At 46.1% G+C, this 26,957-nt stretch overlaps 1 protein-coding gene across 4 annotated transcripts; it reads left to right on the top strand.

The window, feature by feature from the left end:
* The first annotated feature begins 2,523 nt into the window (after positions 1-2,523).
* Positions 2,524-25,550, top strand: PIK3CD (phosphatidylinositol-4,5-bisphosphate 3-kinase catalytic subunit delta). Of its 4 annotated transcripts, none has more exons than XM_074161536.1 (22): positions 2,524-2,664; positions 4,160-4,388; positions 4,803-5,032; positions 5,882-6,061; positions 6,784-6,849; positions 7,154-7,243; positions 8,124-8,345; positions 11,536-11,632; positions 12,022-12,152; positions 13,061-13,120; positions 13,318-13,488; positions 14,284-14,405; positions 14,569-14,712; positions 15,463-15,562; positions 17,085-17,263; positions 17,456-17,565; positions 18,190-18,268; positions 18,494-18,661; positions 19,439-19,562; positions 21,235-21,380; positions 21,637-21,769; positions 22,325-25,550. In XM_074161536.1, exons 1-22 carry the CDS (start codon positions 2,524-2,526, stop codon positions 22,460-22,462), a joined length of 3,060 nt encoding a protein of 1,019 aa, XP_074017637.1. In that variant the 3' UTR covers positions 22,463-25,550. The 4 variants fall into 4 exon arrangements, with proteins under 4 accessions (XP_074017637.1, XP_074017636.1, XP_074017634.1 ...); XM_074161535.1 differs by having other exon boundaries at positions 6,700-6,849; positions 13,321-13,488; XM_074161533.1 differs by having other exon boundaries at positions 6,700-6,849.
* Positions 25,551-26,957: the final 1,407 nt, after the last annotated feature.

Raw genomic sequence — 26,957 nt, 5'->3', positions numbered from 1 at the left:
TAGCTTTGAGATGTGCAAGTTGTGTAGTAAACTGATTTCTGTCAAGTGTGGATTGATTAACTTGAACCTCAGGCTACCAGACCTACAGGTCAGAACCCTGCCAGAGCGTGGGATTTTTACCAATAATCTGTGTATCCACCAGGATGAAAGTCTGAGGTGACGTTGGGCCTTCTGGAAATTGGCAGCTACAATGGGGAATCCTTTTTTTAAAGACTGCTGTGGTGAAAGATACACTCTGTATCTCAAACAACCCCAGTAGCGTAAACCCTGACAAAAAGGAGTGACGCTGCATTTGGCCATTCACAAACAGCAAATGACCCAGAGAAAAGGGAATTGTAATTACTTCTACTCATGAGGTCAAGATAGTGCAAACACGGTTACAGCTTGGAGAACTCTGTTCTGATTTCCCAAGGCAAAAGGGAAGATGAACGTGGGGTGGTGCAGGAGTATTAATTAATCTCTGCAGAGCTGGCTTCGTGTAAAAACTGTCACACTGGATCAGATCTAAGGTCCAACCAGTAGAGCATTCTGAATTTAGCAATGGGAAGGGGAGAGACTTGGTAAACAAAGTATTAGAGACATTGCAAGTCCAGAGTTATTCTTCCTTGGGCATATCCACTCCAGGTTCTGCTGGAAAAATCCCCCCACGTGAGGAGATAATCAGTGAGTTTGGAAAGACAAGGTATTGAGCAACTTGAACTTGGCGTTGTAGTGCTAATAACTTAGATAAGTCTGATGGGATGTGGCATCAGGTGGAAATCCTCAGCAGAAGGAAGCAGTTCAGCCACTGCTGTGTGAGTTCTGTCTCTGCTGGTCAGTAGAGTCCTGGTACTTTGCTGCTTTTGTTGCCATTGGGAAAGGCTGAGGTAGCAGATATTCCAGAAACTTGCTGGTTTTATTGTTAATGAGCAGAAGATGAAGCAAGCTTGTTTTCCTTTATTCAAACTTGTAAACCTTGCCTCCTCCCTTTTTTTACTTCCCTCCCTCTTAAGGCAGATGGGTGGTTTTGTGGTCTCTGTATCCGGTCTCTGTGTGATACAGCATGTGTGCTGAGGAAGCAGGACAGATAAAACATAGCTCATATTTCTGGGAATCCTTACCTCACTGCTGATGGGGAAGTGTTGTGCTCCCAGGCCCTGGCAGATAAGATGCTGGGCTGAAGCGTAGGGCTGCCTCAGGAGAAGCTGCCAGCAGGACTTCATGATTTGGGAGACCCCAATCTCCAGCAGCACGGTGCTCGGTTTCTTTCTAAGTTTGTATTCTGACAGCTGCAAAGCTGTATTTTAAGCTGTGAATGAGCAAATTTTTTTACTGGTTTCATGGGCTCTGAGGAGAAGTGATATGGTTAGAATTGCTCAGGGCACGTGCAGGGCTGAATTTAGAACCAGCAGAGTCAGACCGGCAGGAAGCTGAAGCCTTGGTTTCCACACGGCTGTGTGAGCACCCTCTGGGCTGCGCTACTGTCCTGGTGGAAAAGCTCTCTGGTAAGTGAGAGGGAAGTTAGGTGAGCTGGTTTCTCTGCTGAGGTGGTTGGAGGGAGTTAGCCACTTACCTGTCTCTTGCTAGAGAGATGCTCGCAGCTCCAAGCTCCTCCTGCACCTGGGGACACCACACCGCTGCCTGTCATCTGTGGAGGAGGCTGGAGTTCTGTATTGCTGCTTGTGGGCAAATGGATGGAGCTGGGAGCGTTTCTCTGACTTTGGCATTACGTGTCTTTAAGAAAGAAACCATGCAATGGGCTTCTGCTGAATACCTTTTATTTTAGCTGTTCATGTGTGCGCTTATCCTGTGTTTGAAAACAGCGGTTTGTACCTGAATAGGGTTCAGACTCTTTTTCTCCTATTGGCGTTCTTTGGACATACTGAGAATAAGTTGTAGAGCCCTGCCAAGTGAAAGGATGCAGATGGAATTAACAAACCCATTTTAGTTGCCTCAGCCTTAAATTTCATTTTTCTGTGCTTGTAGAGGGGGGATATACAGTAGAGTATTATTTATTTGTGTGTATAAAAATGCATGCATGCTTAAAACTATCAACACCTCTCTCTCCCTCTTGCAGACTGGAACTGAGCTCTGGAGAAACAAAGTGGAGGTTGGAGCATGTGGCCTGAGGATTGCCGTGCACAGCCAGGGGTAGGGACTCGGTGTTTCTGTTGGCTGCTTGGTCATAGATGAGCTACTGGGACAAGTGCCTTTGTTCTCAAGTGACGATAATTCTTTAATTTCTTTGCCAAATACAGATGTAGATGTTAATCGCAGTCTAAAAGAGATTAAGAAAGGGTTGTATTGAAATAGAAGCAAATTCTATAGCAAGAATGCCTCTGTGGCTTGAAGACACTGGACTAGAAATTTGGCTACAGTGCATATTTTCCTGAGCTATGAGGATGTGCTAACCTTCCTTTCTTTGGGTCCTTTTGCACATTAACTTTATACAGAGCCCAGCATAGATCTGAGGAGATATTACATAGTCAACAGCAACAGACTTTTTTCCCTTCTCTTGCAGGTGGTAGCCAAGAAGTGAGCAGGATGCCCCCAGGCATTTACTGCCCTATGGAATTCTGGTCCAAGGGGGAAAATCAAAACATCCAGGTGGACTTTCTGCTGCCCACAGGCATATACTTAAACCTCTCGGTGTCCTGCAATGCCAGCTTGGGCACCATCAAGCAGGTAACAGCCATGTTCCAATGTCTTATCTGCAATCTCCTGGAATGAGGAGTCTGTTCTTGGGGAGCACCTGGGGAAATGTGTTGGGTCTTAACTCAGTGCAAGTTGGGTTTCTTCTGCGTTGCTCTGAGGCAGTTCCTTGTGACTCACAGTGAGAGCCCTCTTCTTTGTGACAGCCTCTGCAATCCACTAAACCCACTAAGACTACCCAGAAACTAGTGGCAGTCTAGCCACTGAGACTGCCAGAAACTGGGTGCTGGTGGTGGTGCTTGGGCTCAATTCTCTGGGTACTTGTTCGACCTTGGGAGGAGAATCAGAGTAACAGTGGAGTGAGGGCAGATCTGAGTTGGCCGTGCAGGGTTCGTGGACTGTGTGTTCAATTACTGCTCACCTGGACCCAACTAGTCCCCACACTGGATTTTTCTTTATGAAAGCTCTTGTGTATGCAGAGGCAAGTAAGAAAACTCGCTCCAAAATAGTCAAATACAAATGCTGGACTGACTCAAAGTATTTGGGATGCCAGCCCAGCCTTCTCTTGCCTCACAGAAACTGAATATTGAAAATTGGGAATGATAATGATAGAGAGGATTTTTCTTAGTACTTCATTTAAGGAATAAAATGCTGCAGTGAAACCCTGTGTAAACAAAATGTAGCTGCTTCCTTGTTTCCCTGGGTGGGTAGGGGAGAGTGAAGGAAAACAGTGGAAAAGGTTTTCTCCTGCGGCAGCAACCTGGCCTAGATGAGTCACGGATCACAAGGGACAGGAACACAGTGCCAGATAATTCCAGGTTTTCTCATGCTGCAGTTTTCAGGTAAAAATACCCGAAACAGACCAAAAAGCCTGTAAGTAGAGTTGATTGGTTCCTGCTGTGAAGTTACAGGTCTGTGTTTCACAGCCAGCAGACAGGCTAGGTCAGAGCAGAGGCCCATCTGCTCCAGAGTTTTGTCTCCTATAGCAAGCGCTTAGGATGAGAGTGAAGAAATAGAACATGAACAGTCATGTGGAAGTGTCATCCGCTGGGAGCCAAGGATCTTTGGGAACTGGATAGTGCTGAGAACGCTTCGGAGGAGTTCTTGGTGCTTGTCACCGATCCCATGTTACTGGGGGCAAGTTACTTAACCAAATTTTGGTTCCAGTGGCAGTAATACTCCTCTTTCACGAGGCTAGCAGTCAGCAGGTACTTACTGTGAGGAATTCAGGTGAGGGTTATTTCAATACTGAGGTTGAGAGATTTCCTTTGCCTGAAACAAAGGCAAGCATGAAAAAAGGAAGTCAAAGGCATTTGCGAATAAATTTACCCAGCAGTTCAGAACGAGTTGGAGCCACCAGACCTGGCTGAAAAAGCAGCCTGTGGTTGTAGGTCCAGGAGTGCTGGGAGAAGGTTTGGCTGTGCGTTCTCGTCCCTAAGGGGTGAGCGAGGTCATGGGATGGCAGTAGGGGGAAGATGAGGTTCTGGCAGTGCAGCAGTAGTTTCACCCTGCTGTTGGTCTGGCCCAGGTGGTGTGGAAACATGCTCAGTATGAGCCACTGTACCATATGCTCAGTGATCCCGAAGCCTATGTCTTCACGTGCATCAACCAGACAGCAGAACAACAAGAGCTGGAGGATGAGCAACGGCGGCTTTGTGACATCCAGCCCTTCCTACCGGTACTGCGGCTCGTGGCTCGAGAAGGCGACAGAGTCAAGAAGGTGATTAACTCCCAGATCAGCCTGCTCATTGGAAAAGGTCAGTTCCCCCATGGTTGGTCTCGCAGGAGGGTGGCAGGGGTGTGGGCTGTAGGTGAAATGTGCTTCTGTCCCATCCAGCCCGGCTGCGTGTGGAATAATGATGGAGCCCTGCTTATGCAGGAGATGAAATGAATAAGTGTGGTCTCTGGTGGATCTGGTAAGGGAACAGTGTGTGTGCAGACCCAAGAAGGGTGATCTTTCCTGCTGGCAGAGGGCTATAGTAATTGAGTCAGTGCAATTGTACGTAGTAAATAAGTGATTACTAGTAGCTTGGCTGACTCTTCTCCTCTTGGCCAAATATTAAGCATGTGTTTAGGAAGATTGTTTCCACAAACACTTGATTATCAAAGGCTGATTTCCCCCCATTGGGTTTAGATGCTGATTTTGTCTTTCTGTGTTGCTCTCCGCTTAGGTTTACATGAGTTTGACTCTGTGCAGGATCCAGAGGTGAATGATTTCCGCACCAAAATGTGCCAGTTCTGTGAGGAGAGAGCAGCAAAGCGGCAGCAGCTCTCCTGGGCAGCTTGGATGGAGTACAACTTCCCCTTGCAGCTGGAGCCCATGGCCAAAGGCCTGGGGACTGGTCTTCTACATACCCCCACCAAGAACATTTTTGTCAACGTCAAGTTTCAGTCTGGCGGGGTAAAGCACAAACTTTCCTGTGACAATGTTTAACTGGTTTGTGCTTTCCCTTTGGGAACCTTTGGGCATTTGGAGACAGAATAATGTGTGCGTGGACAGTGTTTCCATGTGTTTGGTGTTCATCTTCATTCTCCAGATCCCTTTGCTTGTGGAGATGGTTGGGAGGGAGACACTGACCCTCCAGCCAAGAGAGCTGTTCCCCTTCCTGAACATGCATTGGGTGTCCTGGTTAGCTGGTAGCTGAGGTTCCTGCATGTACATGTGATGGAAAGCTTTTTGGGGTTGGGTAGGAGAGGAGCACAGAACCCAATACATGCTGTGCCCTTTGAAGCCCCAGAGTCTGCTCAGCTCACACTTGCAGGTGTCGGTCTGTGTTGCCCATGGGCCCCTGTTCTTGCCTGCTACCCTCGTTAATGTGGTTAATGTGATTTTTTGCATGTTGTGCCTGGGCATGAAGCAGGAGCCCCCCTCCAATGGAAGAAGGGCCTTCCAGAGCAGTGTGTTTGAGCATGGTGACCCTAGCCACCCTCTGCCTTGCTGGTGGAATGACAGTGGGAATGTTTTTAATCACTAGCAACCACACAAACGGGTGGATTCTGCTTAAACTGGACTTGAAGTTTCTGATCCCCAGCCTTGCACTTGCGCTGCTGAAACACGCTGCTGCCCAGTTTGGCGGATGTCCCTACTTACTTGCTAATGTGTGTGTGGGTAATTCTGGCATCCTATCCTTCTCTTTATTGTCGGCAACAGGAATGTTGTTAACTGTCCGCTGTGCTACTGCTGCGCCTCGTGCTGATTTCAGCCCTGTGCTGGTGTTTGACAGTGTATGCTGTGTTGTTGGCATTGCAGGAGAGCTTCACTTTCCAGATCTCCCCAAAGGAGTTCCCCATCACATTAATGAGTTATGCTATCAAGAAGCAGGCTACTGTCTTCCGCCACGAGACAGTGGAGAACCCAGAGGACTACACCCTGCAGGTGAATGGGAAATGTGAATACCTTTATGGGAACTACCCCCTGTACCAGTTCCAGGTGAGCTTTTTGTCTTGCTTTGTCAATGAGTCTGTTGCCATATGTCCTCCTCCTCCTGGGGGGGATGGATTGAGATGTGTTATCCTCCAGCAAGGAGGAAATGCTGTTTACAGGAATGGAACGCATCAGTGGTAGGACCTAGATGCTACTCAGGGCAAGGGGTACTTTGGTTTTGGGGGCTAGTGATCTAAGCCCGTTCCTGGGTACTAAGTGCTGTGTAACTAAGTGCTGTGTACATTTATAGATTATGGTTCTGGAAATGTCTTTTTGCTTGGATGGTGGGCTGGGGTCTCTTCTCCCGAAAGTTGGGCAATTAATCCTGCGTTCCTGTGGCAGGGCAAACTGCTGTTGGGAGTGCAGAGTCCTTCTCAGTGTTTTCCCTTAATGTAGTTGTTTGAGTCAGTTGATGAAATGCCAGCTGTAAAAGGCACTTCATATTCTTGGTTCTAGCAACATGAGTCCAGTGAGTTGCAGGTTTATGAAGCAAGAGGAGATAAACTAAAACTGAATCTTTATTGCTGCTGTGTCCTTTCCTTACTCCTTCCACCTGTTTCTGCTTCAGCCAGTTCTGATTTGCTTGACAGCTCTCGCCTGCCTGGCTCCGTTTCGTCCGTGCTGACTCTGTCCTCTCTTTGCAGTACATTCGCAGCTGCCTGCACCGAGGCCTGACGCCCCACCTGACCATGGTACACTGCTCCACCATCATTGCTATGAGGGATGAGCAAACCAACTGTATTGCCAGCCCCCCGAAGATGGCTGCCAAGCCCCCCCCGCTCCCTAAGAAAAAGGTAAAAGGGGACAGTGACCCAGCAGGGTCACTCTCAACTCATCCGTTGGTGGAGATGCTGCTCTTGCCTGGGAAGAGCAGCTGGGTCTCCCTGCCTCTCAGGATAGGTTCCTACCTGGGGTCTAAGAGCTGGGAATTTCCAGTCACCCTTCCAGCCCCCTCCACAACTTCCCTGGTTGTCACAGACTCCATGCTGCCCGCCAGCAATGCAGTGCAAAAAGCATGTGAAGAGAGATGAGGTCTGGCTGCGGCTGGAGAAGTCTTTGTGGCATCTATTTCTGATTGGAACCCTTTTCTCTTTCTAGCCAAACTATGGTTCTCTCTGGTCCTTGGAGCAGCCTTTCTACATTGAGCTGGTGCAAGGCAGCAAGGTCAATGCAGATGAGAGAATGAAGGTAGGTACTGACTCAGTTTGGGGTTTTGGTTTTGTGTTTTGGCTTTCCCAGCAGCATCTGTCTTGTTTGTGTGGTGAGGAAAGCAGGGGCTGACAGCTCCGTCTCATGTGATGCCCCACTATGCTTCATTCAGCCTTTGGGCAGTTTCTGCGCTGCAGCACAACAGGAAGGGGAAGGGAACATTGGTAGCCAGCAGCCCAGCGATGAGCAATGCCTTCTTAGAAACACTCCTCTGCAGCAGTTTCTGAGTAGTGAACAGAGCTGCTGCCCTGTGGCGATATCGCCCGATGGCAGTGTGGAGGGGCAGGCAAGTCGGCAAAATGCAGAGGAGGGGAAGAAAAGAGAGAATGGTAGGAAAGGTGGTGACTGGTGAAGTTAAGACGGAACCGCCCTGGGGTTTGCAGGGTGTTTGCCATGAAAGGGGAGCAGGCGGGTGAGGAGGAGGGGAATGGCTGCCCTTTGGGAAAGGAAGGAAACAGGGCAAGAATACATCACATATACAGGTGTTCTGCAGGGCAAGGCTTTATAAAGAAACAGGCAATGAAATAGTTTTTTCTTCTGCCCAGCAATATTTATATTGCCTGGCTTTACATGATGAAAACTGTAATACTCTTACCAGTGGATCACCCAACTATTTTGCAATGATTAAGCAGCTCTTGCAAGTCCTCACGAAGTAAAAAGATAAGTGCCCTTACCGAAGTTGAGTAAATAGGAAGATTAAGGAACTTAATGTCTTGTTGAATTGGGAAAGAGACAGGAGCAGGACATCCTGTTCAGGGGAGTGGATACCCTGTCCCATTCCTCTTCTAATCATGGGTCTTCAGCAAACAGGTCAAGTCTCTGTGGATTCATGGTATTCTCTTATTTCTCCTTCCCTCAGCTGGTGGTGCAGGCAGGTCTCTTTCATGGCAATGAGATGCTGTGCAAGACAGTATCCAGCTCTGAAGTGAATGTATGCTCCGAGCCAGTGTGGAAGCAGAGGCTGGATTTTGATATTAACATCTGTGATCTTCCCCGTATGGCACGGCTCTGCTTTGCCCTCTATGCTGTCATCGAGAAGGCAAAGAAGGCACGTTCCACCAAGAAGAAGTCCAAGAAAGCTGTAAGTAAAGACAGCGGGGGACTGAGCATGGCTTGCCAGTGCTGGTGGGCACGGGACAGCATTCTGAACCAAATGCCCTTTGCTTTCAGAAAAAGACTTTATTAAAAGAAAGAGCTTAGAAAATTATGGCCAGTAATTTAACAGGAAACTGAGGAGTGACTGCCTGTAGGAGAGATTGTTTAAATGTAATTTCTTCTTCAGAAAAACCATTAAGAAACATACTCAGCATCTGAACGCACATAAAGAGGTATCCTATGTGTTAGTGTCTCTGTCTTGCTGTTCCGCAACTTCCTTGGTTTGTAATTGAGGTTAAACCATCTTCTGTGTTGCATCTTCTTTCTGGTAAGGTCTTTTGTGCAAATCCCCCGTAGAGCAAATTAACAGCTAAGAAGGGGGAAGAAAATGAGGAATGTAAACAGTGGTTACAGCAAAGCATTAGGTGAGGTAAAATGAAAAGTGCAGAATCTTCAGGGTTACTGTGCAGGTGCTGCAAACTGCAGATGGAAAGTGTTAAATCACTTTGGAAGCTCTTGAGCTTCTGAATCAGAGATGTAGTGCTATTTCTCACTTTCCTCACCTCTCTTCCAAAACTTCCAGCCCATTAATAATTCAGTAACTAAGAGCAGTCTGTAACTGAACTGCAGGTTTACCAGTGTTGTAACTTAAGCGTGACGCCTCTAGCTCTTTGCACATGGAAGAGTTTTCTTTATGAGCAGCAAATGCATTTGTTCCTCTGTCAATTATTGTTTCTGCAGCCATAAAAACACTGTTACCGTGCTTTAAAGTGAGGATTAGTCGTGCCATCTTTACTAGAGCGTAGAGAAACGGGGGACTGAGCAATGTGATCACAGAAGATTTTAGTCTCAGTCCTGCTAACTCCTTTTCACTGCTGCGAGGGTCAGGGGGCTTTGTCATGTTGACATCAGCAGGGTTCTCGGGGTTACACTGCATTAATGTCTGGGGAGCAACAGGCAACACACCAGTCCTGCACCAGTGGACCAGTTCCTGGGTTGGAGACTCCAGACTGAAAACATTTTGAGGCCAGGACCAGCACCAACCTTTTTGTTGTTGGTTTTTTTTTTTGGGTGGGTGGGTGGGGGTGTGTGGGGGTGTGTGTGTGTGTTTTGTTTTGTTTTTATTTAAGAATAGCAGAACTCCAACTTCTGCTGGAAGCTTTTGTTGAACAGAATATCTGATTCATCCCCAGGCTGCATTTTTGTGGTCACACTGGAACAATTTTCAGTTTTGAAGCAGTCAGGAGGAAATCTTGCTATTCTGATTGACAAAACAAAACCAGCCTGGCTAGCTGAGTTGGTAAGAGGATCTTGTTCGTAGGTACTGGGGAAAGGTGGAGCTCTTGATATAAAATCACAGTATTTGCTGGAGCTGAGCTCTGCAGAAATGGATTTTTTTCCACATGCTGCGACTCTGAATAAGGTGCCCAGATCTGATTTAAAATGATTGGTAAGAGAAGGTTACAGTCAGGGTGCACCCTGGTTTTTGGTTTCGATTAATAATCTTTTTGCTTGCTTTGCTTACAGTACTGGGAAGCTAATGACATGCATGTTGTTTGTCTGTGCAGACTGTCCAGAGCAGATAGGTGGGACTTAATCATTTGCTACCACAAAAACAGGCGTGCTTGCAGACTGACTGGGATGAGTCAGAGAGTTAATGTCACCCAGAGGGCTGGCTTTCAGTGTTTCTGTAAGTCATGCAGGAGATATTTCTGTCCTTACAATGCTGAATCGTTGTTCTGCTGGACCTTATCCACCAAAAAATCTTGCCTTGTGTTTTGGCAGGCTCTGTGCTGTGGTTTTGATGTCATTTACTGTGTTAGAAAAGGTTATTGCTGCTGGTGGTGTTTTGTTTGGCTTTTCCCTATGATCTGGAAGCTGATGTCTCAAATGGGATTTTACTGAAGATACTTAGTCTAATCAAATCAACTCAAAGGTTTGCGAAGAGGCCACTTGGAAGTGATTAATTTTGTTGCATTAGGGGAAAATGCTGACTTTGCTACCTCTACAAAGTCTTTGGTGTACCTTCGGAGCAAGCCTGATGTATTCTCTAGAATGTCTCAGTGGAACAAAATGATGTCTCACTGTGGTTCCCTTCAAATATTACACTGTTTGTGGGTGCGTCTCACTAGAATTTTGCCTCCCGGCCTCTTTGCAAGTCGGTTTCTGTGCTAGCATGTGCTTAAGCCTTGGTGTTTTCTGGGCAGCCGAGTGAAATGCTGCTGTTGCTGACTGTTACATGAAGTAAACTGTTCCATTTGGGGAACCTGAGTGCAGGAAATCTTAGGTCACTTGTGGAAAATATGTGTGTCTGCCCTGGTGGCAGGGAACTGGGTTAGAGCAGGGAGACAGGCTCTCTTTTCTTGGCTGTGTCCCAGTCACTTTACTTTCTGGAGTCTCCCACCTCCAAAATGAGACTGGTTTGTGTGACTGGGTTGAGCTTTTGGGTTTTATTTTGTGGGATGGAGGGGCGATTTGCAGCGTAAAGTTTGATTTCTATAGATAGTGTTTATTATAGTACCAAGGCGCCAAGCCTTTTCTTCCCATTATCAGCTATATGTAGCATTCTTTGCCTAGTTTTCTGAAGTCATCCTGACTCTGTGTTCCCCGTTTCAAAATTAAGGTTCTTCTCCCTCCTCTCAAACTGTGAAATATATGAAGTATATATGTTATAGCTCCTTCAAATATCATTGAGTGTAGAGTTTCAAGACCTTACGAGAAACTTAGAGGTTCTTCAGCCATGCAAAATATTGGGTGATGAAGCTTTAGACATATTTGTGAGGAGTGTTTGGTGCCTTTCAGCGCTACACAAAAGACCCCAGGTTTTGGCAAATATCTGAATTTGATGCTGTCTTGTACTCTGATTTTAGGAGAATTTGAAAGGTAAGGAGACAGTCATGGCTACCTGGGGTGGCATATTCTTTACAGCAGCTCTTTGGTGAGGGGGTGCCTACATACTTGTGAATGGAAGGTTACCAGCCTGCAGCATTCTGTGTGGCAATTTGCAGAGATCAAGATAGTATATCTTGATCAAGATAATGTATTTTCTTATTCCTGGCTATGGTGAGGGCTTTGCTTTGTATGGGGATATCTCACTTTCTTGTTAGTTCTTTTCTTCCCTTCATCCAGCTTGTGCAGTTACAGCACCCGTGTGAGCTTCTCTCTTTGCTTTGCAGGACTGCCCCATCGCCTGGGTGAATGTCATGCTCTTCGACTACAAGGACCAGCTGAAAACAGGGGAGTGCTGCTTGCACATGTGGTCCTCCTTTCCAGGTATGTTGGAGATAGGGCTACTGTATTGTTTTGCATCTTTAGTCTCCACTGCGATGCCCTGGGCTCTGCATTGCTGTCCAGGAGGCTGCAGGAGGGGCCGTAACAGTTCAGACTAGCAGGCCCAGTGCAATTACTGCTCTGGATTATGATGGCATCTAGAGTCCTGCCATGAAGGCCTTGTTTTGCTTGGCATTGCACGTATGACATAAGAGGTTGCTGCTGTCCTTAAAATGTCATATATACTTCTCACGTGAGAGGTCAGGGAGATGAAGGGGGCTGCTGGGGCCAGGCAATGTCCAGTACCAGAGCTGGAGCAGTCTGTGCTCTGCTTTCTGGGCCCAAAGCTTCAGGAGAACAGGGTTCATGGGTTTATGTACTTTGCTTTTCAGATGAGAAAGGGGAACTTCTGAACCCCATGGGCACAGTACAATGCAACCCCAACACAGAAAGTGCCGCAGCTTTGGTCATCTGCTTCCCCAACGTTGCATCGCATCCTGTGTATTATCCGTCATTTGAGCAGGTAGGGGACAGGGACGCTGTTTTGGGGGCACAGAAATTCTCCAGTTTCGCTGGTGCAGGAACATATGGTGTCACTGTCTCTTGGGCAGCTGTCGACAGAGACTGGGTACAAGCAGACTTGATGAACAGATATTGTTAATTGAAAATTTGACTTTTAACTAAAGGACCTTTGAGTGAATACTTTTGCAAGCTGTGAACTACTGAGGTAAAGCTGCTTTCATAGATGAGCATTTGTTTAAGAAAGGGGTTTAACCGAGCTGCCTTTAAACTGCAGGCAGCATTAGGCTGTATAGGAAGGAAGAGAAATAAAAAGGGAAATGAGTGAAAGTAGACAACTCCCTCCCTTTCAACAGAGTGATAACATGCCGTGTGGTGTGGGGATTTTCCATCTGTCACTGCAACTGGCCAAACATTTAAAATGGAAGAAGAAACGTGGCTGTTACAGGAAAGAAAGGAGATCTGCTCTGCCAGGGACATGTACACATGCTCCCCCATGATGCATGTTTTGGCTCGGGAGCTTTGGTGCGTTGTGCCAGTGTGCGTCATGGCTTGGGCAGCGCTGTCTGCCTGGCAAATGCACGCCAGTTCTAAGAATCTGGAATGGCTTGTGTTAGCCAGGAGCTCGGTGACCCAGAGCCCCCATTCACAAACTGTTTGGGAGGAAGGACTCCTTCCTTCATCCTTGTTACTACCAGGGAAGGGGCTCTGCGGGCAGTTAGGTTACTCCTCTGAGCAGAGGGGTCCTGCTGGGTACATTTACCTACACCTGGGCTGCGAGAGGTGGGATTCCCTTCTCCAGACGTGGCAAGTGACTGATCCCTAAAGCAGCATAAATGCCTGAAGTGATGGTGAGCTAGAAGTACAGAGGGTAATGAGGAGCCTTTCTCAGACTCTTTATTTGTGTCCCAGCTGCTGGAGTTGGGGAGGAATGGAGAACAACCCCGTGGTGCACTAGAAGATCCCGAGGAGGTGAGTCTCCTGGCATCAGTTTTCCAGCTATGTGCAAGCCTGGTTTCATAGATCAAGTTATGTATTTCCACTGTACCCCCAATTCACTTTTTTCACCAAACTGGGTCAATGCCCAATTCTACAGGGTCTCTCTGGATTGACTAAGCCCTGGGTTGAGACTAAGCCCAGTGTATGCTCTTTCCTGTGATTCCCATGAGCAGAAGCTGCAACTGAAGGAGATACTGGAGCGGAGGAGCCACACTGAACTATACGAGCATGAGAAAGACCTGGTGTGGAAGATGAGATATGATATCCGTGACCAATACCCACAAGCTTTGGCAAAGCTGCTTATCATCACCAAATGGAACAAGCATGAAGATGTTGCCCAGGTGAGGATGCTGGGGTGGGCAGCCAAGGCTGCCTTTTTCATCCATCTTTCAGTGCCTGCATTCCCCTGTTGTGTTTGGGAGGCCAGCTTAGCAAGGGATGTTTCACAGTGCAGGTAGGTTTCTGAAGCTGGGGAAGATTTTCTGTTCTCAGCCAGTAGCTGTGAATGTATGCCGAGTGGTACACAGCTGAGTTGAGGTTTGGCTATTCTGGGCTCTGTTTGGCGCTCTGCACTGTCCCAGGCTCATTACTGACCAACAAGGTCTTGCTTATTCCCTCTGGAAACTGGAGGCCGGAAAAAGTCTTTTTAATTCATAGCAGAAATAGGATCTGGATTGGATATTCTTAACTGATGGTGAGAGACCAGCACAAGCTACCTCAGGGTGTCAGTGAATCTCTTCCACTCAGAATGTCAGTTACGGATGGTCTCGGTGCTGCTCATCCCTCCTTACTTCGAGAGCTGTGACAGGATCTTTTAAAGGTCCCTTGCTAGTCTACATTATATTATGCTGCAGAAAAGTGCTTTTCCCAAAGAACTTATTCCACTAATTGTGGTACAGCGAATGGTAACCCTGCTGTGGACTTGGATGGCTCCTCCTGTCACCCTTCTAGAAAGTTTAGATGGATGGTTTTTGACCTGGTGCCTGCAAACTTGCTCTGAGGCATCTATAAATAATGACTAAGGTAGAGGGTTTGCCCACCACAAAGGAGCTGCTCTTCCATCAGTAGAATTTTAGATCTCTATCCATTGTCATAAAAACCTTGTTCCATTTTGGTTATTTTTTTTGCCCTTACAGATGATTTCCCTGCTTCAGAGCTGGCCGGAGTTGCCTGTCCTGAATGCTTTGGAGCTGCTGGATTTTAGCTTTCCCGACCGTTATGTTGGTTCCTTTGCTATCAACTCATTAAAAAAGCTGACGTAAGTGTTATCCACAAGGGATATGCAGAGGCCCTTTCTATTTATGTTTAGGGCTGCTGAGGGGGACTGTGAACAAGGCTGACAGTCTTGTCTTTACAGCTTTTGCAAGTACACTTCTGCAGTAAAGATAAGGGTGTCTTTTATTTTTCCTTTCGGTCCACAGAGATCATGAATTGTTCCAGTACCTGCTACAGCTTGTCCAGGTGCTCAAGTATGAATCCTATTTAGACTGTGAATTAACCAAGTTCCTGCTGGACAGGGCGTTATCCAACCGCAAGATCGGCCACTTCCTCTTCTGGCATCTGAGGTAAAGAGCAAATGTTTTGGGCTTTTTCTCAGTTCTCGAGTGAAACCAGCGTTTACTGGTTTCCTCATTGCTCTGTGAAGCGAGACAGCGAGCATGTCTGTATGCGTAGATGCCAGGGGATTTATTTAAAGGCTATTGGCTGTCCTTTAGCTTGTGTCTTTCATCAAAGCATTGGTGGGATTTCCTTGCTGTGATTACTAAAACCCAGGAACCACTGCTTTTTATTCAGGAGACTGAATAAGGGATATTCCAGGAGGACGCAAAATCTTTGTTTGTTTTTGTTTTTTTCTTATTGTGGTGGGGGTTGCATTAAGTTCTGTTTTAAGAATTTATATTTATGTATGTATACTTACGCCTTTGAGTTGAAATTTACTTCAAATATCCATGGCCACCAGCCAGCCCTGAGCCATAGGTTCTGAGCTGTTCTTGCTCCTTAAGGAATGTTCTCAAAGGCGTGGTTAGCAATTTATCCATTTATTAATCCAGAAAGATGTCTCATCACTTCAAGTAAGGGTTTTTCTACATCACCTTCTGGGGTGGGTGAATTTTTTTTTTTTTTTTCCCTCCCCAGGGAAATTATAGAAACTATTATAATTATTATATTATATAATTATTATAGAAATAATTTAAGCAGCAGCTGATACCCTGCACCCTCCTCTTCCCCCCACCCCCTCTTGTGTTGGCATGAATGGGAGAATTAGTCACTCTCTGTGGTGAGTCAGAATTGCTTTAACCTCCCTTCTTCCCTAGGTCAGAGATGCATGTTCCTGCCGTTGCCTTGAGGTTTGGCCTGATCCTGGAAGCGTACTGCAGAGGCAGCACCCACCATATGAAAGTTTTGATGAAACAGGTAAAAATTATGTTTTAGCCTTAAGGCTGACTTCCCTCTTGCTTGGAGCTGGTTCTTAGCCATTTGCTTTTCCAACTTAATGTTATCAGCAATACAAAAAAAGCCTTTTAACTGCTATATTGGTTTTGGCATATCCTGTTAAGAGCCTGGAGTTCCCCATCACATGTGACTTTGCTAATCTCTTACTCACCCACACATGTCCCAAACTACACTATGTGTCTAGAATGGTTTGAAATGTTCAAAGGCCACTGCTGTTATTAGAAGAGTTGAATGAGTTACCATTTAGTAGGAGCTGATCGCAATTGGGTGGCTGATTCAGAGCAGTGCACTCTCCTTCAGTTGCTGTGTGGAGGTAATCCTCTCTAGAGCTGCTCTGTTACCTATCAAGGATCACTGTACCTAATTGGGACGTGAGGGACTCACTCGTGTATGCATGAAGCCGTATCTAAGATGTGCCCACAAACCAGTGCTGCTTCTCTTTTCAATACTGAGTGGTGCTTTTGCATAACCAGAACTCCCCCAAAGCACCAAAGGGCAGGGGCTATGTGTCTCATACGTCTTTGACTTTTCTAGTCAGTGCACCTCATTTCTTGCTTTTGGTACTTGATAATGTGCATTTTTCCTGGTATTTGGGACTGCAGCCATTACCTTGCAATGCATTTGTGCCCAGCAGAATATCCATAATTGATTATAGATCTCCCTCAAGCAGATACACTACTATACTTGTTTTGTTGCAATGTGTGTGTCCTGGGTTGAGCAACACAGGACTAACTTTTCGTCTAATGCTGGGGAAAACTGCACTCTTAGAAGACTCTAGTGTCTAAATTCATGAAAATATTTACTTTATAGCCAGCCAGGCTCTGTGGGATTCAAGGTCTCGGTATTTTCGAGCCTTGCCAGGTGCAGGGATGAGGAGAAGCCAGGCCTGGGCATTTGACCCAAGCTGCCAACAGGATTATTTTGTGCCATGAACATCACATTCAATATAAATTAGAAAAGTTTGCTGCATAGTTCCCTCTTCCTTGATGGCGGTGGTCCAGACAACTCCTTGCCCCGGTGCCGGACTCTGAGCCCTTCCTTTCCTCCTGAAGCCGTTGCACTCGCAGTGTCTGACATTTGCTGTCCACTGCTGGGAGTGCACAGCTTCCTGCTGATAGAATTGGCTGAGTATAATTCTTGTATATCTTATATCAACAATATTAATATTGATTCTTCAGTATTGCTGTTAATTATTTAGTCTTATTCTGTTAAATCTATTTATATTCCAACCCTCGTGTTTCTTTGTGTTCCCCCATTCCCGTTTACGGGTGGGAAGGGGTCATTGGGTGATAGAATAATTGTCTAAACAACAATAAATTGTTATGGGTTTTCTCAAACCATAACAGTGTGAAATTGCTATAAGTTGAAGAGAAGGTAAAAGATAAAACCATGGTTTACATTTCACAAGAAATTTTAATAGTTTTTTAACTTTCTCCAGGCATTTCCTATTTGTTAACCCTGTTCCACCCATCCCTTTTTTCAGGGAGAAGCACTCAACAAGATGAAAGCCCTGAATGACTTTGTTAAAGCGAGTTCTCAGAAGGCCACCAAGCCTCAAACCAAGGAGATGATGCATGTGTGCATGAAGCAGGAAACTTACCTTGAAGCACTTTCCCACCTCCAGTCCCCCCTGAACCCCAACATCATCCTCGCTGAAGTCTGGTAAGGAAAATAGCTGTGGCTCTTAATTTCTGCCATCAGCTTTGTCCAACAGTAGAGCCAGGCTACCAAGGTCCTTTTTTCTCATTGAAGTCACCAGTCTGTTGGCACTGTTGATGCTGTTGAATTTGCAGCGTAGATGGCCACTCTTTTAATAGATGGAAACTCTGATGGCAATATTTTTGTTTCCTCTAGTGTGGATCAATGCACCTTTATGGACTCCAAAATGAAACCTTTATGGATTGTGTTTAATAATGAAGAGACAGGTGGAGGAGGAGTGGGTATTATTTTTAAAAATGGAGATGGTAAGTCTTTAAAGGTTATGTCTTCGCAAGCATAAATAGTCTCAAATATTTATTGTGGTGAGTGGGCCCTATATATGGACCATTCAGATTTTGTGTAAATGAGGGCCATCAACGTGTTTGAATTTTTTGACAGTAATCTGAAGATATAATAAATTCTCCTATTTGTTTTACTTGATGCCCTCTTCATCAAGGTTTTAGCACAGTAGTAGCTGGATACCCCATGCACAGGAAAAAGGACCCTGATGTGAGGTCTGGAAGAACTACAGCAGTCCAAGCTCCGTAGGGCTGGAGTGGCTGCTGTTCACCGTCATGTCCAGACAGATGTTTTCTAAAGTGCTACATGGGGTGCTCCAGGAGGAGCTTTGGCAAAGCGAAATAGGGTGTACCTCCATCAGTATAACCATGTCTGAGTTAAGGTATCTGGTGTGGTGGCTTTACACTATCACTGCACCAGTATATATCACTCTGATGTTCTTCACTAGCTAGACACAGCAAGTGACAACATGGCAAAGGCCCGTCTACAAGCCTGCTTCAGGGGCAGAACAAGTGCTGCTTGCAAGAGCATGAGAGGAGGGGAGAATGGAAGATACTTATAACCCTTTTTTCATTTGTAATGCTGCACAGATCTTCGTCAGGACATGCTGACTCTGCAGATGATCCAGTTGATGGACATCCTGTGGAAGCAGGAGGGCCTGGACCTGAGGTGGGTGACGTCCTACTGCAATGATAAAATGTATGCGGTGAGGCCATTTTGTCTGCAAGCTTATTTTATCCCCAACAGGTCTGTCAGTATTCTGTAGGCAGCTGGTGGGGTTGGGTGGTACTGAGGAGTAGAAGTGCAGAGTAGATCTGGCAGACAAAATCTGAAAGTCAACACAACGCCATTCTGGGTGAGATTTCAGTGGAAGGGTTTCTTTCATCTCTGCAGGATGACCCCTTATGGCTGCCTCTCCACAGGAGACAAGACTGGGCTGATCGAGGTAGTCATGCATTCGGACACCATCGCCAACATCCAGCTGAACAAGAGCAACATGGTGGCCACCGCCGCCTTCAACAAGGACGCGCTGCTGAACTGGCTGAAATCCAAGAACCCCGGGTGAGTGGGCTTACCTTGTACTCGGTGCTGCTTTACGGCTTCCTTCCAGCTAGAGGCGTTTCTTCTGCTTTACTCAATTTTTTTCCTTCAGTTATGCTTATTTCCAAGCTGTCCCACACTATCTGTGGCTGCTTCGCTGCCTGACACACCGGGAGGCATCGTGTGGGTCTGGAGCTGAAATGGAGGCATCTGGGTTACTGTTTGCAAGCTTTTTTGATCTTTCATAGCTTAAGGTAGCACTGTCCACAGGCTGGATCCAAACCTTAATCTTCCCCTCGGTCCTGCTACCTTCTCCAGAGATAGATAGTCAGTGTGGTGGCAGCTGGAAGAGGGGCAGAAGGAGTCATGCCAAAACTGGGAGGTGAAAAAAGAAAGCATCAGAAAAGTGTGTAGCTGGGGGTTTTACTAGATACAGAAACAGGGAGCAGCAGGGCATCGGTGCTACTCTGATGTAGCAGGGCACCAACAGGAGGCATTCTAGGAGCCTACTTCGTGTTTTGGATCTGTGGAGATCTAGAAATGAATTAATTTAGTTGAGACTAAACCATTTTCATTGAGACTGTGGACACAACCGTACCCAGACCTCTCCAATTGCAGATAGCTGTTATTGCCGCTAGTTTTTGTAAAGCCTGGATGGGAGTAAAGCCTGTACTGCCAGAAATCTAAACATGTCATCCCCATACCTTTTCCTGCAGGTTATAAAAACAGCTTTCCCAGTGGTGAAGTACTGGTGTTCCAAGTAAAATTCTCTTCCAAATTTTTTCTCGCCCTCTTCAGTGACGCATTAGAACAAGCTATAGAGGAGTTCACTCTGTCCTGTGCTGGGTACTGCGTGGCGACCTACGTGCTGGGGATAGGCGACCGGCACAGTGATAACATCATGATCCGGGAGACTGGCCAGGTATGGGAATCACTGCTGCTGTGACGTGCTGGAAGAGGGGCAGGAATGCTACTTAGCAATGGCCAGATATGTCCCCATGCAATCCCTCTGCTGAGGAATGTACCTCACCTTCCAGCCGAGAGGCAGACTGGACAAATATTCTCAATAGCTTCTCTCATTAAGAGGGTAAATACAGTTCTATAATTTGAATTACAGTTCTGTGAGCATCACTGCCATCAGCCGCCACTGATAATACCCACTTTGAAATTACAGTGGAGCAATTCATAGCGTTCAGACCTAAAATTGTCTGCAGACACAAACACCGGGCTCATCAGTCTGAAGACTTACTTGGCTTCAGCAGAGTCACAAATCGCTTGTAGCTCCTAGAAAAAAATGTTGTAGTGTTTGTTTGCTGTTTTTTTTTAATGCATGCAAGTGTTCAGCATGGTTCTGATTTCACATTGATACCTGTACTGATTCCTTTGCTTCTCGATTCTGCAAGAATAGCTACCAGAGTTTGTATCTTCTCATACGCTGTTTGGAAGATAGAGGGCAAAACTAGGAAAAAGAAAATCCCTTTGATAACAGGACACGTACTAAATTACATCAGCAATATTTTGGTAAAGGGGGAAGCCTGAGTTACATTTCTTGTGTAACTGTAATTCTACAAAGCCATAAAACAGCCCTGTGCTAGACAGTGCAAGGTAAGTCTCCTGCAGGGCCAGTGAAGTCAGCTTGGCAGTTAATATTTGAAAGTGAGAAATTGTTTGCTGGTGTTTTGAGGTTCATCTCTCTCAGATATGCACAATTCCCTGCCTGTGCACTCTCTGTGTAGCATCCCACTCCTCTACCTCTTATTCCTATAAATCAAGCAGTCACGGTCAAAGAAACCTAGTGGTGCCTTTTTTTTGGTCACAGCAGGGACAGAGATACGGTGTCGTTTGCTAACAAGAGACTACCCTCCCTCCCTGGGCTGTGAGAGCAGCAGCCCCTATCTAGGACAGATTCTTTTCCCCGTTATAAAAGCTGCTGGGCAGGGAGGGAGGTCACAGAACTGCTCTGCAGAGCAGAGGCCGCTCGGTGGTTTGCCCACTTGGGGGAGCTGATGCCCCGCGGTTACAGCCTTGGGGTTTGTCTGGGTTTTTCCAGAGGCTCTGCAAAACTGCCAGCGTGCAAGGTTCTGCACATCATCCTCTTCCCATCACTGCACTAGTGGCGCGACCACTTCACTGTGCTTGGTATTAAAAAAAAAAAAAAAAAAAAAAAGGGGGGAAAAAAGCCCACCTTACCTGAGCAAGTAATATTTTGTAGCAACTTCAGACAAGGACATCTTCTTTCCACACGCTGGCCAGGACTGCAGGCTGCCCGTTTTAGTTCTGTTTTTGCTTCTACTAGTGACACACTAAGGCTTTACAAAAAAAAAAAACCCAGAAAATTCTTCAGATATACAAAGTATTGAAGAGGTAAGTCCCTTCTCTGTCCTATCCAACATCTAATTACACTGGAGAATATCTTGGCAAGTAAATGTTGCCTCTTTTGCCAAAGGAGTGCTGTGGAAGAGGTCATTTTTCTCCCTCCCAAAATCCTGTGGCCAGTATCTCTTGAATACAGTAACTGTGAAGAGAACTCAATACTGATCACCTAAAATAGATACTATTCTGAAAATGTTTTTTTTTTCCTTCCTTATTTTCAGCTGTTCCATATTGATTTTGGTCACTTTTTGGGGAACTTCAAGACTAAATTTGGTATTAATAGAGAGCGAGTTCCTTTCATCTTAACCTACGACTTTGTGCATGTCATCCAGCAAGGCAAAACTAACAACAATGAGAAGTTTGAAAGGTAAATGTTAGCTGTTAAACTTGACTTAAGCTTTTTAAGCTCTGAATTTTCGTAAGTTATTTCCCCCATTGATACGTAGCCTGTAGCCGTCTATACACGTGAAAGCAAATAAATTATTATCTACTTGTTAGAGAAGGTGGAGGAGCTTGGTAGTTATCGATGCGGACACCACGGTTCAGACTAATACCTGGTCTTGCTGAAAAAAAGGTACAGTTTACAGTCTTCATTCCTTTGCCTCATCTTCCTTTCTGAACAGATTCAGGGGTTATTGTGAAAAAGCCTATATGATCCTGAGGCGTCATGGTCTTCTCTTCCTGCACTTGTTTGCACTGATGAAAGCTGCTGGCCTGCCAGAACTCAGCTGCTCTAAAGACATTCAGTATCTAAAGGTAAGAGAAGCAGAGCCCAGATAGGGTTACAACTGAATACCTGGTTTTGTAGCTCAGCGAGGAGGAGTTCAGGGGGGACAGGCATATTCTTTGAATCAAACGATCTCCAAAAATCATGAGTAGACACTCACCGTTCACATGCAGGACATCAGAAATGCCAGATACTGGTGCTCAGGAAATAAGTTCAGATTCTGCAGCAGAAAGACAGTAGGTACCGTGTAGAGCCAGCTCACAGGGAAGGGGACAGCACTTTGGTTGTGTATCATTTCCTGTTCCCAGCTTCCTTTGAACTGAGAGACAGCAGCTTTGTACAAGAGCACTAAAAACCCTGCTGTTCCCTTACTCCCAACACAGGAGTAGGACACCTGTATTCATCAGAATGAAAAAACCTTGTGCAACTACCGTAACTATCTAAAACAATTAATGGCTACTCGTTTCCTACTTGGTGCTCCTTTCAATGGAGTAATTTCTTAGTAAACACCTTAGTAGTTGAACAGTTAATTGGTCAGTTGCACTTTCAGTGAGCCTGCACCAATTTCTGCCCCTTTCCTTCAGGATTCCCTGGCTCTTGGGAAGACGGATGAGGAGGCACTGAAGCACTTCAGACTGAAGTTTAACGAAGCCCTGCGAGAGAGCTGGAAAACCAAAGTGAACTGGCTGGCACACAACGTATCCAAAGACAACAGACAGTAGAGGAACATCAGCCTGCACACTTTCTCTGGGAGAATGTAATGCCTGTGCTGAGTCCAGCAGTTGCAGATGGGTTTCTAAAGACTGGTGAATGTTGCTCTGTTGAAGATCCCACACCCAGAGATCAAACATTTCTGCAGGACTGAAAAATTGTTGGACTGTCACCAGCCACACACCCATGTCTGCTGTAGGTCTTTGGGGGGACAAGGGAGAGACGTGAGGCAATAAAATTACTGCATACAGTGAAAGGTAGGTAGATGTTCTGTATCCCTAAGAACCTGTAAAGCTTCAAATACATCTCCTAATGGAAGAGTTCAGGCAGTGGTAACATCCTTCCAGTGTGTTAATGTGTCTATTTCTGTTTTCTTGAAAATTTAGCTGAACACTGAGAACCTACTGTCCCTGTAGCTCTTATCCTTTAGCCCATCTTCTAGGTCCCCACCATTACAGCCCAGAGGCATTAACTTCACCGTGTGGTTGCTCCTCCTGCCCTGTTTCGGTGTGACCAAGGTAGGTCAGTTTGAATCACCGCTGAAGCTGACGTGGATGATTTGTTTTACTCTGTGTTGTGACAGGGTGAACTCTCCATGCTGTTGTATTGCTCTCTCTGCTACAGAGGCCAAAGTGTTCCTCTGAAACTGAACTGGAACCCAGCTATTGCTGTCAAAAAACCTGATGCCACAAGAACAGGCTTGGATTGGCCAATGGGTTGGGTATTTTTCTTTGCTTTCCTAAGTCAGACTTTAGTTGAGCCTCAAGAAATTCTGCGTTCATACTGTTTTTAAGCCTGAAAACAGTAAGATTGCATTTTTCAAAACTGGCACGTAACGTTGGTTGTTACACATACCTCCTGCCGGGGTGCTTTGGAGCTAGGTTGCCACCTGGTTTCCCCGTAACACGTGCGTGCAGGGCACTGGCCTGCGCCTGCGTAGTCCCTGGGATACAGCACTGCAATTCCTGTGTCAGCTGGGACAGATGGTACCGTTCTGTGCCTGAGCTACTTGGCCGGTCTGCTCTCCCCCGTGCAAGGGTAGAGGGGTGCCAGATGAGTGGGTTTAACGCTGAAACACACACTTACACTCAGTTGCCTCTCGGCACTGATCTTAGGAATTTGTTCCCTGTTCCTTTCCACACTCTTCCTCCTCTCAACCATGGTACGTGACTCTCTGTCTGTTATTAGAGCTGGTGTGTCTGTGGGGGGGGTTCAGCCAAAGAGCAAGCTGTGGTCATCCCTGCCGGTACTTAAATGAGGACAGTCTGCTCCAGCCGCCTCCTGCTCTCACTGCCGCCTCCATCGCCCTCCCGAGCAGAATCTGTCCCCTCTCCCACAAGGTGCTGTAATCAATCACGTGTTCCTACTCGTGTGTCATGTTTGTGTCTCCAGCCTGGTGCCCTTACCTGGGGAGCCGTTGTGAGCACTGGTGTTGCACAGGGACAGGTGAACATGAGCCACTGCTGCCGCTCGGTGCCTCCCGTGAGCGCAGCTGCAGCCCACAGGTCCTGCTGGAAAATAGGTGGAGTAGCTGGTTAGTACCTTTAGCAGTTCCCTGGGGTGCTTCCCTCCATCTCCCCGTGTTCTGCACCACATCGGGTTCCCACGGAGGTGCTGTCACTCCTGCCTTTTAAAGAACAGCATGGTCTAATTTTCAGCACACCCCCGAAGCTGAATCCTGTATTTGAGTTGTGTGTCCTTAACTAGGTTGAGCAGTGTCCTTTTACTCACAGAATTGTTTAAATTTTAAACTCTTTTACTTACTCTTATTTAGGCAGGTAAAAGAACCCACACAGGCAAGGGATGTGTGTATTGTCGCACGATGGATTGCTCTCTCCTAAATTCAGCTTTCACGTCTGGTTTAAAATTCCCACAAAAGCAGTGAGTTTAGGACAGAGAGTGAACTGGCCTGTTTATTCTTACCAAGTCTTCCCTGTCACGGAATAAATTTGATTTGACCATATTTTTGCATCCAGCACATAGGTACGATGCTTTCCCGACTTTCAGATCTTTATAGTACTTTAAAATTACTTTAGTAAAGTACTTTAAAACTACTTTAGTGCTTACCGACATGGTTTTTTATCAGAGTTAGGTTGATGGTTGGACTAGATGATCTTAAAGGTCCCTTCCAACCTAGAGAATTCTATGATTCTATGAAAATTAAAATAATACTGCCCTATACTGGCTCTTGAAGTCCACTTCTGTTTTTAAGAGGACAAGTTCAAATATATTTGTTCTTTACCAGCTGCACAGCTAAGTTACCACTGCCTTAAAACCAGTAACTCCTACCCTCAGCAGAAGTGAGCAGCAGCAGGTAATCCGAGGTTTGGTCAGGGAATGGAGTATGAACCACCTTTGGCAAGGTGTTTGTTCCCTCCTTACCTTTACATACAAACAGATACAGGCGGATTATGATTTGGTGTCAGGCTGTTGCTAATGTAAATTCTGATTTCAAGTACTTACTGGTTCTTTTCATAAAAGACGTTATCCTGTAGAGTCTGTTCTGTACTGGTTTGTGTATATTGATATAAACCAGGTTGTCTCTCAGAGCACCTGTTCTATAGGAGCAGTTATAGAAGACAACTCATTTTAGCTGTATATAACCCTCGGAGATCCCCTTTTTCTACACTTTTCAGTGACTGGGAAGTGGCCAGAACATTTCAGGACAGAATGGCAAGTACCCTTCCACGTCACCCAAATTATTTATTAATACATTCCTCTAACAGTTCTTCAGCATATTGTTTAACAGTAATACTGAAAGTGTAACCGCTTACTGCAGTTACTGCAGCAAGTAACTGTTTTTAGAATTCCTGCTGCTTCTAGAGATTAGACTAAAAGAAACTCCCTGTAGCCTTTGGGTACTCTCCTCTCTGGAAGACGAGCTCTCCTCAATACACTATAAATTGCTTTCACTGATGTGGCTCCCCCGAGTCTAAAATACTCCTCACTGTTTTCTTAAACTGAACAGCAGATAGTGGGCTCGGCTTTAAAATTAATCTTAAACCGGTGAATTCGTATTTGCAATTGTAAATATAGTATTATGAATATGCAATTATAATATTTTGAAACTGAACCAGTCAATAAATTACGAGAGCAGACCATCAGGTGTATTTTTTTGGCCGTTTTAAGTATTATAAGTGTAATTTTTCTTTCCTGTACCAGATGACAGAGCCTCACGCTTCACAGGGTAAGGAGGGTGCTGGCTGTCAGTTTAAATCGGGAGTAGAAAGATGCCGGTCTCTCTTACATCCAGTCAAACAAAAACTCCATTACCATAAGGAGCCGGTTCTCCCCCAGCACGGTGCCGCTGCTCCACACGCCATCGGATGACTCTGGTGCTTGTATTTTCCCCCAGAAAAACAGGTCATGTGATGCTTCCCCCCGTTAAGGCGCAGGAGTAACGCACACGGCCGAGGGCGGGTAAGCACCGCACCGTGTCTGTGCATCAAACCTCTGCCTCGCCCGCTCTCTGGGATGATGCTTTTACAAGGTTCCACCACTGTCCTCTAACGACTTGATGTCTCCTTTTGTAATTCTTCGAGTTATTTTTGAAGAGCCAGATTTATGGAGACCAAGCACCCAAACTTAGTGGAATATAGAGAAAATTTGCCACAATCCTGGAATAAAGTAAGGTTGGCAGGGATCCTCCTGAAATGCTAAAAATGAAATGCAAAAGGAGAACAGAAGCCCAACGCTCAAACAGTAGTTTTGATATTAGAGGAAAATAACACAGGATTTGGAGCTCTTTGGATGCTCATCAATGAGAAAACCCTACGGCACCCATCCAAACCACTGCTCCCCCGTGGGGAGAGACAGACAGTTACAGCTTGTGTTCCCTCCCTTGCGGTGCTGTCTCCAGGCTCCGCTTGCAGAGCTCCTGCGGCCGCACAACTTTGCTCCATAACAGCTAAATATTGCCATTTCCTTCCTTGGAGAACTAATTTACGGAGCAAAAGTACATAAAAATACCAGGGCAGATGCAAGCCGAGATGCACTGACACCAGACCCCCCCCGCGGTGGTTTGTACATCCTCGTGGAAGAAACGTACTACAATCCCCTAAGTGTAAAAGCAATTCTCCTGCCTTGCCACAAACCGATAACCCAGGCTCCTGCCCGTCGTATCGCCGCGAGGCAGCGCTTACCTCACCCTTCCTTACTCCCTCCCAGGCAGGCGGTTTGCCGGCTCGCAGCAGTTCTTACCCTCAGCCCGTGCTCCGGGAGGGCGTCCAGAAAACTCAGGCGGTTTTACAGCAGTACAAAGCAGCAGTGGCTCATGTCACCTGTCCTTCCATTTTAGAAGTGCAATAAAATAAAAAGTTGTATCGGCGTAAACTGTGAGAACCGAGCGATTCCAAAGGTGTTTCTCAACCCAGCACAGTTCTGCAGAGAGGTCACCGAGCCTAGAAAATGGACTTACCCACCAGAAGTAAAAATACCAGTGAGCCGGCAAGTGGATCTTCTTCCTCGTCCGCCCCTTGAGCCAAACTCCCAGGGCTCTGTCGGGTC

This window comes from Numenius arquata, chromosome 20, assembly GCF_964106895.1.
Source record: "Numenius arquata chromosome 20, bNumArq3.hap1.1, whole genome shotgun sequence".
Taxonomy (NCBI): Eukaryota; Metazoa; Chordata; class Aves; order Charadriiformes; family Scolopacidae; genus Numenius; species Numenius arquata.
Note: the sequence above shows the minus strand (reverse complement) of the source record. Positions and strands in the feature narration are given on the sequence as shown.